At 43.8% G+C, this 12,633-nt stretch overlaps 1 protein-coding gene across 3 annotated transcripts in view; it reads right to left on the bottom strand.

Moving 5' to 3' along the window:
- Window positions 1-12,633, bottom strand: part of Samd4a (sterile alpha motif domain containing 4A) — a 230,224-nt gene that overhangs the window by 40,847 nt on the left and 176,744 nt on the right. For all 3 annotated transcript variants that reach the window (XM_048362550.1, XM_048362552.1, XM_048362551.1), the window contains 2 exons: window positions 5,336-5,445; window positions 3,203-3,289 (listed from right to left, as the gene is read on the bottom strand). In XM_048362550.1, the coding sequence (XP_048218507.1) occupies window positions 3,203-3,289; window positions 5,336-5,445 (197 nt within the window). The remainder of the gene's footprint in view (window positions 1-3,202; window positions 3,290-5,335; window positions 5,446-12,633) is intronic.

Genomic DNA, 12,633 nt, shown 5'->3' with positions numbered 1-12,633 from the left:
AGTCCTATGCCCCTGGCCTCATTCTTCACACTCTTGGCTTCTGACCTCTTCTATTTTCCAGAAACTTTTCCCCTATTCTGGCTTTAGTGACCAACAGAATGTCAAGTCCAGGGACAGTGTTTGGTCCCCTGCAGCACCTGGTCATTACATGGTCCTTTCTTATCTGTGCCTGTCCTCAGTGGTCATCACTCCCCACATACTTCCAAGATACCCACCAGCAACCACACACACAGATGGGCCAGAGCCGAGGCCTTCCAACCCCGCTGAGACCTGGACTCCATACCTTCCTTTCTGGCTATCTACCTGTCAACTCCACCTGGCTGTCCCATACAGATCTCAAACTCAACCCACTGAACTGCTTTTCTTCTATTCTAGTGGTTCCTTCTCTGTATCTGTCCCCTCGAATGCCACACCATCTAAGCCCAAACCTCCTGAACCACTGAGTTTCCTTGAAGTGATCTCTCTCCTCTTTCACTCTCCTCATGGACTCTGTTTTGGTTCAAGATCTTGTGTCCTCCCCATCAGCACCTGGCTCCTCTAAGGGGCTCCTGCCTCATCTCTACTCAGTGGACTAGCCATCCCAGAAAGATTCTCCCAGCTGCCTCGGAGATGATCCTGATCACTCTGGATTGTGAGATCATTAGCCACCATATCTATCTGTCCCAAGCTATGCCCTGAGCTGCCCTCGGGCAGGCTCTATGTACCACTTACCGTGAGCCTCTTGAGGAGGCAGAGCGGACATGAGCAGTTGCTTTGTAAGTGTTCAGTAACTGAATGGCAAAATGCAGCACAGAGAGCTCCTCTAAAGCTCCTACTGATTATGAACTAACAGAGGGGGAGGGGCGGGGCCCCCACTATTTCCTTAGAAATGTGGGTTCTGTGTGAGGTAAGAATGCTGGAGGCATTCCCCACCTTTGGCTTATTGGTTGCTGAAGAGACAGAGCAGGGTGGTAGAATGTTCTCTTGTAGTCAGCTCAGCCTGGCCATCTGACAGGCACAGCTTTCCTCTTTCTCCAAAAAGTCAAAGCCAACTGACTCACTCTACTGGGTTTCTTTTGGTCATTAGCAGCCACCATACATTTGGCGTCTTTAAAATTTCCCATTCCAGGGAATCAGGGAAGAAAGGATTTTGTGAATTCTAGGACACAGAGGATTGCTGATACATCAAAGGCTAGATGGAAAAGTCTTTGGCAAGTCAGGTCCTTGGTGCTACCTTAGCGGCCCTGGTGTTTCCGGTGGTGACGTTAGCCCCAGGCTGCAGGGAATAATTCAACATCTCTGTCTCTAACAGGGTGTGATAGAGGATATGAAGTCCTGAAGGATGGTTCCAGAAATAAGAAAGAAAAATCTTTCTTTTACCATAAAACTTAGCAATCTAATCCTTATGCAAAATATTTTTCGCTACTTTCAAAGAGACAAGCAGTAAATTGGCCTTTTGCATGTTCTCCAAAAGAGAACAGCTTCCTAGATTAAAAATGGCAATAATCACTCTGTTAGACAAGCTGCTTGCAAAGGAGTTAGCATAAAATTAAGAACAACAAAACCTCTGGTTCAGTTAGAAAGCTCACTTGCTAATCTGTAATTCACTTGGATTAAGAACATACCTTTGATCATGGATATGCCATGGATATACCATGAGTGGACTCCCCCTACCTTCTATAGATCCAGAGGCTCTGAAAGAAATTCTCCTTATAAGGTCTTATGCATATATTTTCTAAATATGTAACATACTATGTCATATGCATTAAATATAACTACATAGTATATATAAAATTACACACGCACACACATCTTTCTGAATAAGGTAAAATATTTCCCATCCCATTAGAATGCTTGCTTCAAAAGCCAGGCGCCAGTAGATCACACCTGTAATCCTAGCTACTCAGCAGGCTGAGATCTGAGGATTGCTGTTCAAAGCCAGCCCAGGCAGGAAAGCCTATGAGACCCTTATCTCCAAATAACTACCAAAAAAGCCCCAAAAGTAGCACTGTGGTTCAGAGTGGCAGAGTGCTAGCCTTGAGTGAAAAAGTTCAGGAACAGAGCTCAGGCCCTGAGTTCAAGCCCCATGACCAACAATACACACACAAAAAACAAACATTTGCTTTAGAACCAGATGCCAGTGGCTCACTCTATAATCCTAGCTACTTAGGAGGCTGAGAGCAGGAGGGTTGTGATATGAGGCCAGGACAAGACAGAAAGTTCCCAAGTCCCTATCTCAAAAATGACGAGCAAAGAACAGGCTGAAGGTATGGTTCAAGGGTTAAAGCATCAGCCTAGCAACTGTAAGGCTCTCTGTTCAAGTCCCAGTGCTGCCAAACATAGAGTAAGAAATGCTTTATTAGACAAGAAAAAATTGGGTGGAGGGGATGTATTAAGGAGTGAACACAGGGCCTCTGATTTGCTATGGTACTCTACCACTTGGGCCATTATTCAGTCCAGACTAAACTAACTTTAGGCCTGCTGAGCTCAACAGTTTTTTCCCTCCCAAAGGTTTCCTGGGATTCCTAAGAAGACATTATTACCACTTATACTCTGCAGGCCATGAAGACCTACTCAATTTCCCTCCCCATACCAGTGCCTGAGAATTGCAGCCTTAGCAACACTGCTTTCCTTGAATACAGAGGAGAGGCATGCTCGCCTTGGGACTGTAGACGAAATCACATCATCACCTGGTCCTAGAAACGACACAGACCAGGATGACAGCCAGACACAGGATGAGAAGAAAACCTGTGCAGGCAGCAAACCAAAGGGCAGAGTGGGCAGCCCATAGCTGGTTTTTAATGTCAGAATCAAGGTTTTGCAGCACTTCACACTTTCAAGGTGTTTCCCAGCTGAGTCAAGGGGATTCATTTGGTTAAGTTAAAGTCTGAAATTATTCTTAGCACAACCATGTCTATCTTCCCAATGCTTTCAGCCGCAGCTGTGGAAGCCAAGGTGTATACTGTTGGTGTTGGCCATTTCCAGGACACAGCTTTTCTCACCATCATCCCACCACAGGTAGCCTTGACCTCAGGGATAAGTTCATTTCTGCACCAGGATAATCTAGAAGCCCCATTTAGAACACTGCACCTCTGCTTTGGTAAGGAAAGTCCACAATATCCTCTTCTCTGAAGCCTACTAATGACACTCTCACCTGGGGATTTTCCCTAGTCCATCTCCTCATGACAAAGGAGGAATGTTCCCTTGTGTGCTGTGAACTTACCCTTTCCAAAGACTTCAGGAGGTTCTGTCTTTCTTTGAGCTTCTGAATACTGATGACAATTTTGTGTCTTGCACCTTTGGTAACGTTCTGTAAATTGAATACACATTATGTTGAAAAAGTATTTTTAAGAATCAGCTTAGAGACTCTCAAAGACCATACAGTGAGTCAATGAGCTTTTATCTCTCATGTGAGGACTTTCACAAACCTCTTCTTCCTAAATATTCTAACTCTATCTGGCTACACATTTAGGACAGAAAGATACAGAGCAGCCAGCTTTCCCCTTCACCATAAGATTTCGTCACAGTCTTAAAAGACAATATTTAAGTCAGACACTCTTTTCTTCTGGGTTCCCTTTGAGGTCCTCCAACGTATCAGATCCTCATGTGTTCTCAAACTTTTCCTATGTTTGCCCATCTTGAGGGGTTATAAAACCTAGTGTGGTCCACAAGGCATATCATCAACAAGGTATTTTTGTTAGTTTGCATCCCTCTACTTGTTTCCATTAAGAAACAAATAAACACAGTAGAAATGAATTCCATAATTCACTCATCATCCCAGGTAGACTTCAGGATTCACAGAGCCTGGGGTTGATCTTCACTGTGTAGGGTGGTAGCCTAAGGATTTTACTAGATACATGTTATTGGAGACCCAACAAATTTCCCAGTAGAAGGCCTCCCCCCCAAACCAGGTCTGTAATAAAAATAAATTTGTTTAGCTTCAACTTTTGGTTCAAATGAATTAAATTACTCTGAGAAGATTTTGCCGAGCTCTGACTTTACTAAAGCTCTGTGTCATTTCCTTCTTTCTTTTTTTTTTTTTTTTTTGTTTCTTATTAAGTTGAACAACTGGTGAATTTAAGATTTTTTTCCCTGAAACCCTGACCCAAACACAGAAATGCTCTTAGAAAAGTTTCTCATCAACCCTTGGGATCTCAGGGAGTAATGGTGGTTCAAAACATGGTGGGAGAAATATTAGGAAGTGGATCTTAGTGCCTTTCATTCTCTGGGAATGTGCAGTGACTTTAGGCTTTGTCTTGCTCTCAATGCTGGTATTCAGCCTAGCTTGTAGAGGTTAACTGAGGGTACTGGAAAAGCAATGGGAAACCAGAGGTCTGGGGGGAGGTATGCATCCTAGCCAGCCATGCCCCAAACAGTCCAATCTCCTCTTCCTGCAGGGGAAATAATATTAGCTGGTGTAAACCATCAATTCTTTAAAATCATTGCTCAAAGGAAACGAGGTCAATTGAAACATGCAAATAGCATTTTAAACAAGGGAAATGAAGACATGAGTCAGGTCCACTGACTGGAGCATAGCATGGTAGGAGTCATGCTTAGTTTTGGGAGTTCTGTTGACTGGCCTTTGGCATCCACACTTGGAGAAAGATGCCTAAGAAGGAAGAGGACCTTTGTCCTTTTGTAACATGTAGAAGGGAAATGAAATTTGAGACCTAGGAAATCTTATTCTTAATCATCATCCCATGTGGACAGAAGAAATAAATACGGTGAATCATTTATTCCAATCTCCATCTAGTCCAGCCTCAGGGATTCTGAAAAAAGCCATGGGGCGTGTCTAGAACATGACCCAATGTTTTTACAGGATCTCCACTTAGAAGATAACTAGTATGTGACCCACCCAGAACATGGTGCGTCCCTTCCCTACCACGGCCCTCTTTCCATCTCTGTCATCTGTCCCCTTAAAGCTCAGCTCCAATTCCAAGAAGCTTCCTGGGGTGCCACCCCAGGCCACAGGCCACTTTCCTTCCTTGGACTTCTGATAGGACTTGCTGTCCGGAGTCTTCCTACTACTTCTGGGTGGACAGACACGGCCAGAGAGCCAGAAAAGTCAAAGCAGAGACACTGACTGGGACCTTGGTACAATGTCACCTCTATGAGGTACATGGATTTTCCTCTGGGACTTTTAGGAGTTTACTTCGATTCTACGTTTTCCTCACCCTCTTCCACCCTCATCACCCCATGGTTGTCTGTTTGATTTCTGTCTCCTATTGGACTTTTCAGGGAAGATCCCTGCCTTCCAATGCTGTGGGGCGTGAATCAACATCTGACACTACCCAGGAATGGGTCCCCACATGGTTGGACTTCATCCTCTCTGGGAATGGTCCCCTTTTGCACATACCTGAGCTTCCAGCTGGCACTCAGTGAGGGCCATCATTTCCTCATAGGTCATCTGGGAGAAAAGCGCAGCGTACTTGTGCAGGCGGAGGCTTTTTAACCAGGCTGGAACATCTGTAGTGCAAGATGTGCAAGAAATGGGGAGGAAGATGGGAGGAACAAGAGATAATGAAAGACATGGGAACAGGAGGAGGGGGAAGTGATGGTCAGAGGAGAAAAGAAAAAAAATAAAACCTTTATGTTATTGCAATTTTAATTGGGCAGCAAATATGGACTAGAAGTTTCTGGCTAGCCCTGACTTTCTCAGCAAGAGTCTCTATTTATTCTACTCTAGACTATGAATGGCTAACTCAGGGTCCATAGGCTTCAGGGAATCCCCCAAATTATCCCTTCACCCCCAATTTATGAGTATGTGACTCATTTGCTGGGAAGAGAGGCATCTATAGCTCCCTAAAAATTAACAAAGGGGTTCATGACCAAGTACAATGAATCATCACTTTAGCTGGGCCACTTTATTGTTGACTTGGAAAGAACTGATCTAGAAGGTTAAAACTAGACACTGAGTTTATACCCTCTGGATACTTTCTTTGGAAAGAAAATACATATTTCTTCATGTTTCAGTAATTCCAGAGGGGCAAGCAGCAATTGTACCTACAAATAGAGTTGTTGTAATTCTAGGACCCAATGCTAGGACCCAATCCCACTTTTGTAGGATATCTGCTGTTCATTTCCCCAAACTATAGAATGTGTCTAGACATAACTTTGATTTCTTTCATAAATGTCAACCAAATAATACACTACATCTTGAAAGGTCTAATGATTGGCTAGACCACAGGATAGTACAAATTCCAAAGTCCATCAGAAATAAGCCCTCAGTTTGAGATCCCAGAGTTAAGAACAACAATTACTGCATTAAAAACCCACAGGATTATTACCTTGCTCATTACAACCGAAACAAAGCACTTGCCCAAGGTCTTTTAAATCAAAAGATCAAAAGTTTTTGAGCTGACAAGACCTTTGAAAAGTTTCCAGAATCATGTTCCTCTGCCCCTGGCTCATTTTACAGATAGCAACATTAAGTCATCAAGCCTAAATCACAGAGCAAGTATGCTGTGAGTTGGAAACTAGAACTCCAGTCCCAGTTCTTTCCTACATTGAACCAACTTTCATAAGATAAGGCCCAAATATCTCATCAGTGGTAGGGCTGAATAAGCAAGCTTGTTAAGTATCACCTGTGTTTTCTATGAAGTCGATCACTAGATTCTGTACAATTGATTACTGAGTTCTTTATTCTGAGATACTGATGAACCACACACATATTCCAAAATGAGAACCTTCCAATTCTAACTCCTGCTTAGAGGAGGTAACTAAGGTTGATGAAAGATGCCTGGAGAACTCTGAGATAAAGCTTTGCCTGCTTGGTCAGGGAATGTGGCTGGGGGATGGTCTCCTAAAACTTACGTTGGCCTTCTGAGGTTACTTCTTCATCTGAAGTAATATGAAGGCCAATGAGGAACATTTTTGAGAATTCATCAGAAAAGAACACCCAATGGCATTTTAAGACCAGACTTGGTTATTTCAGGCTATAAATGACTGCATTCTATGCTTGGGAACCCTTCAATTTACTGTGACAAGAGGGAATCCCACCTCCCATCCCCCCTCCCACACCAGTATTCATTAACCACACACAGACTAAGCTTCCCACGAGCATAGTAGTAACCCCTTACATCCTCCTCAGCTCCAACTACCTTGGATGAAGCATCCAGGACATTGCAGCTTTCCTTGCCGTGTCATCCTGGAGCTATTTTATCTGACTTCATTCTCTCCCATATTTCTGTTTGTCTTGAAACAATGAGAATGCTTCTGCAGATGGGGACAGCCCTGACTTTAACTACAGCTCTGGCTTTCAGTTCAACCACATGTTACCACTTTGTCACCAGGTTTCATGGTTTTTATTCACATCTTGGAAAATTTCTAAGCTGCTGCTCAAAAATTGCCACCTTCATGATTCACAGACATCTGGGTAGCTCAATGCCACAATGAGGCATAATTCCTCACAGGGGAAAAATGTACAACCACCCCATGAACCAAATCTGGACCAGGTGCCCTACTGGCACAGTCACACAAAATCCACAGGTAATAAGACAAATAAGATCCTACTGAATCAGCTATTAAACCACATTGCAAACTGGATGCTACATATCATGGTAACAAGCGAGTCTCTTAAGAGCCAGGAAGTGTGAGGGACAAGTCTTAGGGGGGCAAGGCTCAGTTTGACCGGTGCTACTTCCTTCCCATAACACTATTTTGACAACTGGAATTCTCCTGGAGAGAGGTATAGAAAAGCCTGCCTCATTTAGTCAAAATGCAGGGTCACTAGGAATAGTTTTCTTGGAAAAGGCCCTTATATGACTTCAGAACAGGATGAATTAGGCCTTCTTGAGAGTTATTTCTGGATACACTACTGGGAAATGTAAATTCTTGTGACCTTATTTATGTTCCTGGGGAAGACACACATTGGTACTGTTTGTAGAACAAGTGTCTTAGTGCCCAGCTCAATGCCATGCACCCAAAGAGCTTGCCTTCCTACACTGCAAACCAATGAATCCAAAATTCCAGTTCTTAAAAAAAATTGCCTATCAACTTTTCTTTCCCTGGTTGGTGAGGCACCCTTCCCTGACAGGAATCAGATCAAAACTCCCAGAGAACTCAGAACCTTGGCCATTTCATTCCCCAAAGCCAGAAATTCCAATAACTCAGAGGCTAAATTCTGTAAGATGTTGTTGGCCAGGAGAGGATCTAACTCAAAGCTCAGGTACTTCCTCATGGTCCACGTGCCACTCTATTAGATGCAATGGAAAAAAAACACAAACCACCACTATTGTAACCTCGGACCTTCATTTTTCAATATGGGGAAGTGTGGCTATGATTGGAAGACACAGGCAAAAGGGAAAAGCAGAGCTGTTTCCCAGAGATGTTGACGGATAAATGGGAATAGTGTACCTTCAGGGATCCCACTTCAGGCTGATGTACAGCTGTTTCGTTTCCTCTGGGTTGCTCCTATTGGACATATCAATGGAGGACCCTAATGTTTCAGTGTGAAAAAGAGAAAGATGCCCTCTGCTATAATGCTAGGCTGAATCCCTTTTCAGGTTTGGGAATGCTGACATATGCTTATTCAACATTTATTCAATGACTTTCATAGGGGTCAAACTCTGTGAAAATATGTCTTTTTTTATCAAGGAACTTTCTAACTAGACAGCATAGCTGACACATGTGAAAACAATTATAATAGCTGTCATACAAGTTCAGAGTACAGTCCCAATTCTAGGGACCAGGTCTAGGGAGCGAAAAAGATTTCTTTGCAATTTGCTGCTCAGAATAACAACAACTTGGGAGCCCCCTGGACAGTCTCTCCCCTGGCTAAGGAAACCATCAGAGAAAGCAAGACTGGTAGACAAGGACAGAGCCAAGAGACTATCAAGGGGAGAGAAAATGTTTGAATGGTGGAGAATGGCCAGAGTCAAGGTGGAATGCAGGCAGGGGAATCAGGTGACCAAGATAGGAAATGTAGAAACACAAGGAAAGTAGACATTACCCTGTGGGTGATGAATGGCTGTTGAAATCTGAGCAGTAGCAGCACACTCAGTTCAGTGTGTTAGAAACATGATGGCTGTCAACAGAAAGCTGGACAGGACAGTGAGAGAGAAGGCCAAGATGTGAGTTTAAGAAGACCATGAAGATGACTTGAGAGAAGTAGCAGAAGACAAGGAAAGGATGTAAACTGATGTTACTTGAAAGATCAGGAAAAACAGAGAGTGAGAGAGATGATAGTTTGGGCTTGGTGAGACATAAAACACAAGGGGATCTGCAGATTTGAGGAGAGATGGTGAATTCCATATTAGATCACTTGAGTGGCATTGTCTTTGGGCTAGCCATGGGGGAAAAGTCAGTTGGCTACAACCTTGGAGATAGTGGTCTGAACTAAAGACCAATTGGCCTTTTCTATAATTCTTAGTTATCATTTTAGTCATGGAAGTAGGTGAGTTTTCTCAGACAAGGAGCATTGAGACTAGGAGAGTTCTGTGACAGAATAATCTTTTAGGGGAAGGTGTTAGAAGTTTCTGGGAGACAGCATCAGCCTCCATGTGTGTGCTGGATGAATCCACACCACGTCTCCATCCTTCACGAATCTCTTCTGAGTAGATCTTGCTGCTGTCCACATTGGTTTATACTCTCATGGCCAGTTTTGATGACAGTGCTACATCTATCATCTATGTTTTATATCAAGCTTTAAACTGGGCTTGCTTTTATTTCCTTTTCAAATCAGCCATGGAGAGAATCTGTGGTATATACGACTGCACACCCTGTTAAATGCAATGGTATAAAAACCACTATTGTAACTTGAGCTGAGTTTCCCTGCTGCCTGCTGCAGGAATGACTATAAATGTCAGCCAGGCCAACAAGCCATGCAGCACCCAAACACAAATGAGAAGGTAGAGGGGAGAAAGGGCAAGGTGAATGTAAGAATCAACACAAAGTGCAGAAATTTAGGTGGTTCTTTCCCTGGAAGAAAGAGACAGTAATGGCCAGTTTCTCACATGATAGTCCACGTGTGGCTCCTGCTACCTGCAGATGCAAAGCTGACTTCCATTCCCCACTGAGAGGCAAGAGAATCTTAACCACCTTTTCCTTCTGAGAAATGGCTACCTTCTTGATTTCTGTGAAGAAAAGAGGAAAGCTAGCTGAGGGATAACCTCTTTATTGTTCAAGTGAGAGGAAAAATACTGCAAGAACAAGGAGCAGCTATTCAGTGATGGTATCAAGTTACCAAAGCATGCTTTATTTCCAGTTTGAAACAAATGAGCAGCCCAGGCTGTTGTAGCCACTGGGAAAAAAAAAAAAAAAAGGAGCCCTGGGCATCTGGCCCCTTTGGAGCTGAAGCCTCCTGAGTGCAATTCTTGGTTCTGGGGAGTGTCCATGTGGGCCCTAGGAGAGCATTGTGAACATATATAGAGGTCTTGAAAGGCCAAGTTTGCAGTAAGGTACCCACTTCAACATGTTAGATGCAGGCAGAGGACTGTTCCTCCTTGGCACCTCCACTAAGCATGGCATTCATAAGTGCTGTGTGCACAGGGCACGCCAGCCAGACAAACAAGCTGCATAAGGAGCAGAGGTTACATGCTTCAGACTTTTAGGACCCAGAGGAATCCTAGGTTGCTGTTGAGAGCCATTAGAGCTCTCAGCCTATCTGAGAAGCTTGAGCCCAGCTCTGAACCAATGAGGGCCCATCTGTGCAGGTCCCAACGTGGAGAAATGGGAAGAGAAAAATGGAATGAATGTATCCAAGTGAAAGGAATTCAAGACAGCAATCTGGAAAGGCAACCTTCAGAGAACAGTGACTAGTTTGGATGACAGTCATGCTGAAAACGGTTTCCAGCTACCCAGGGAACCTTTGCTATTTGCTCAGCAGTGGTGCACTTCCCGCCTCTCCTACAAAGACTTCTGACAAGTTCTGTTTCCCCCCTTAAAATAGATCTTACTTCCCAATAATTTTCCTAGTTTGACTCTGAGCCTAGGAGCAAAGGTCTGCGTTTCAAGAACAACTCCAAACCCCAAACCAGCTATTTCAAAGTTGACAATGTATTTTGTTTTTGCCATGGAGAGAAAAAAAGTTTACTAAAGTTCCACCTAGGTAGGATTCCTTCTAAAAGGCAAACACACCATTTTCACAGTCAATAGTCACCTCCATTCTCAACTGCCACGTGTCTACCAAAGTTACTGGAGCCAAGAGTTTGTATTTGTGCCTTTATTATGTCTACATACAAGGATACATTAGGTTAAATTACCTCTAGTTTTGTGCTAGTGTGCAGCACACATCCTAAGAATGCCTAGTTGGTATTAACTCATAATGAAGCTCATGTCCACAGACACACGCCTATTTCTACCCCCTTGTATAGGTAACTATTCAATTCTATACAGAATGACATTCTATTCTGAATGGCATCCCTCAAATGCACTTCCTAATAATTATGCATAGTATTGAAACTGCAGGTGGGGCGGGGGGAGCCAGAGAGGAGCCTGAGTTGGACCAGGGAGGTGCCTCAGTGGTGCCTTGTGCAGACCACTAAGGAGGTTGCACGCTTCCAGGGAAGTGTTTCCACACTCTCCATGTCCCAAGCCACCCCCCACATCTGTTTCTTCTCTAATAGACCCTCTGCTATGCATGATACCAAGCGCTATCCAGATGTCCTAGGCAGAAACCCAGCCATCATTATAAGTGTCTTCCCCTCCATCATTGTCTATATTTAGGGAGTTACCCAGCCTTCTCCATTCTCTCATGGAACTCATGTGACCACACTCCTTAGTTTCCATCCTCACTTTTGCTGGCCTTGGACCAAGTTCACCTTTTTCCTCTCTTACTGAAACACTCCCCACCTCTCACTGGCCTCCCAAACCAGAATCCCCTGTCGTCTCCTCACTTTATATTTTCCACATTGCACCAAAGCTCCCATTACTGAGAGACAAATCTAGACAGGTGCTACAGCAATTCCTTCAACAGTTTCAGGACAAAAGACAAACTCCTTTGAAACGCTTGGGGCCTAGCTTTCCCCTCTAGCAGACCTGTTTCTCAAGCACTCCTAACAGTGTAGCCACAGGATCTTGTTGGTTAAGTCTTTCCTCACATGCTTTCATGAGTGGTTCTTTCTGTATAGAATGCCTTTCCTTTATCTCTGTTGGATGGCTGTACTCATGCCTTACAACTCAGCTCCAGGCTTGTCCTTTCTAGGAGGTTTCCCTGACTTCCCTCCTCTTTGTGTTATGGCACTTTTGGGGCCTTTTCTGACCCAGGACAAGTCTCTACTAAGTTAGTATATTTTCACAGCGATGCACCTGCCTTAGGTACCCATTTGTTGCTCATGCGCAAGTGACTCTCTGGCAGCAGAAATAGCCCTCATTCTCAGTCCCACTTGAGCTAGTTACTCCTATATCTCAGCAAATGCTCAGAAAAGTCCACTGACTGGAATAAGGACAAAAGTGAACCTGTGACTCTTCCTGTCCTATATATCTTCTCATTCCTATACATCAAAGCCACATCATTCATCAACAGCCCGGGCATTTTGATAAGCCCTTAGGTGTTGAGTTTTACATCATCGTTAAGGTTGTGATGCTAACATGACAGGCACATATGATTCTCCCACAACTGAATGCACTTCTTTCTAGGAAATCACACAGTCTCTCTGACTGAAAGCAAAATGAAGAGCACATTCTACTGCCTGAGGAATGAAGGATACTATAATT

The sequence above is a fragment of the Perognathus longimembris genome, chromosome 14, assembly GCF_023159225.1.
Source record: "Perognathus longimembris pacificus isolate PPM17 chromosome 14, ASM2315922v1, whole genome shotgun sequence".
Classification (NCBI taxonomy): domain Eukaryota; kingdom Metazoa; phylum Chordata; class Mammalia; order Rodentia; family Heteromyidae; genus Perognathus; species Perognathus longimembris.
The sequence above is the reverse complement of the archived record's forward strand: the minus strand, read 5'-3'. Positions and strand labels throughout refer to the sequence as shown.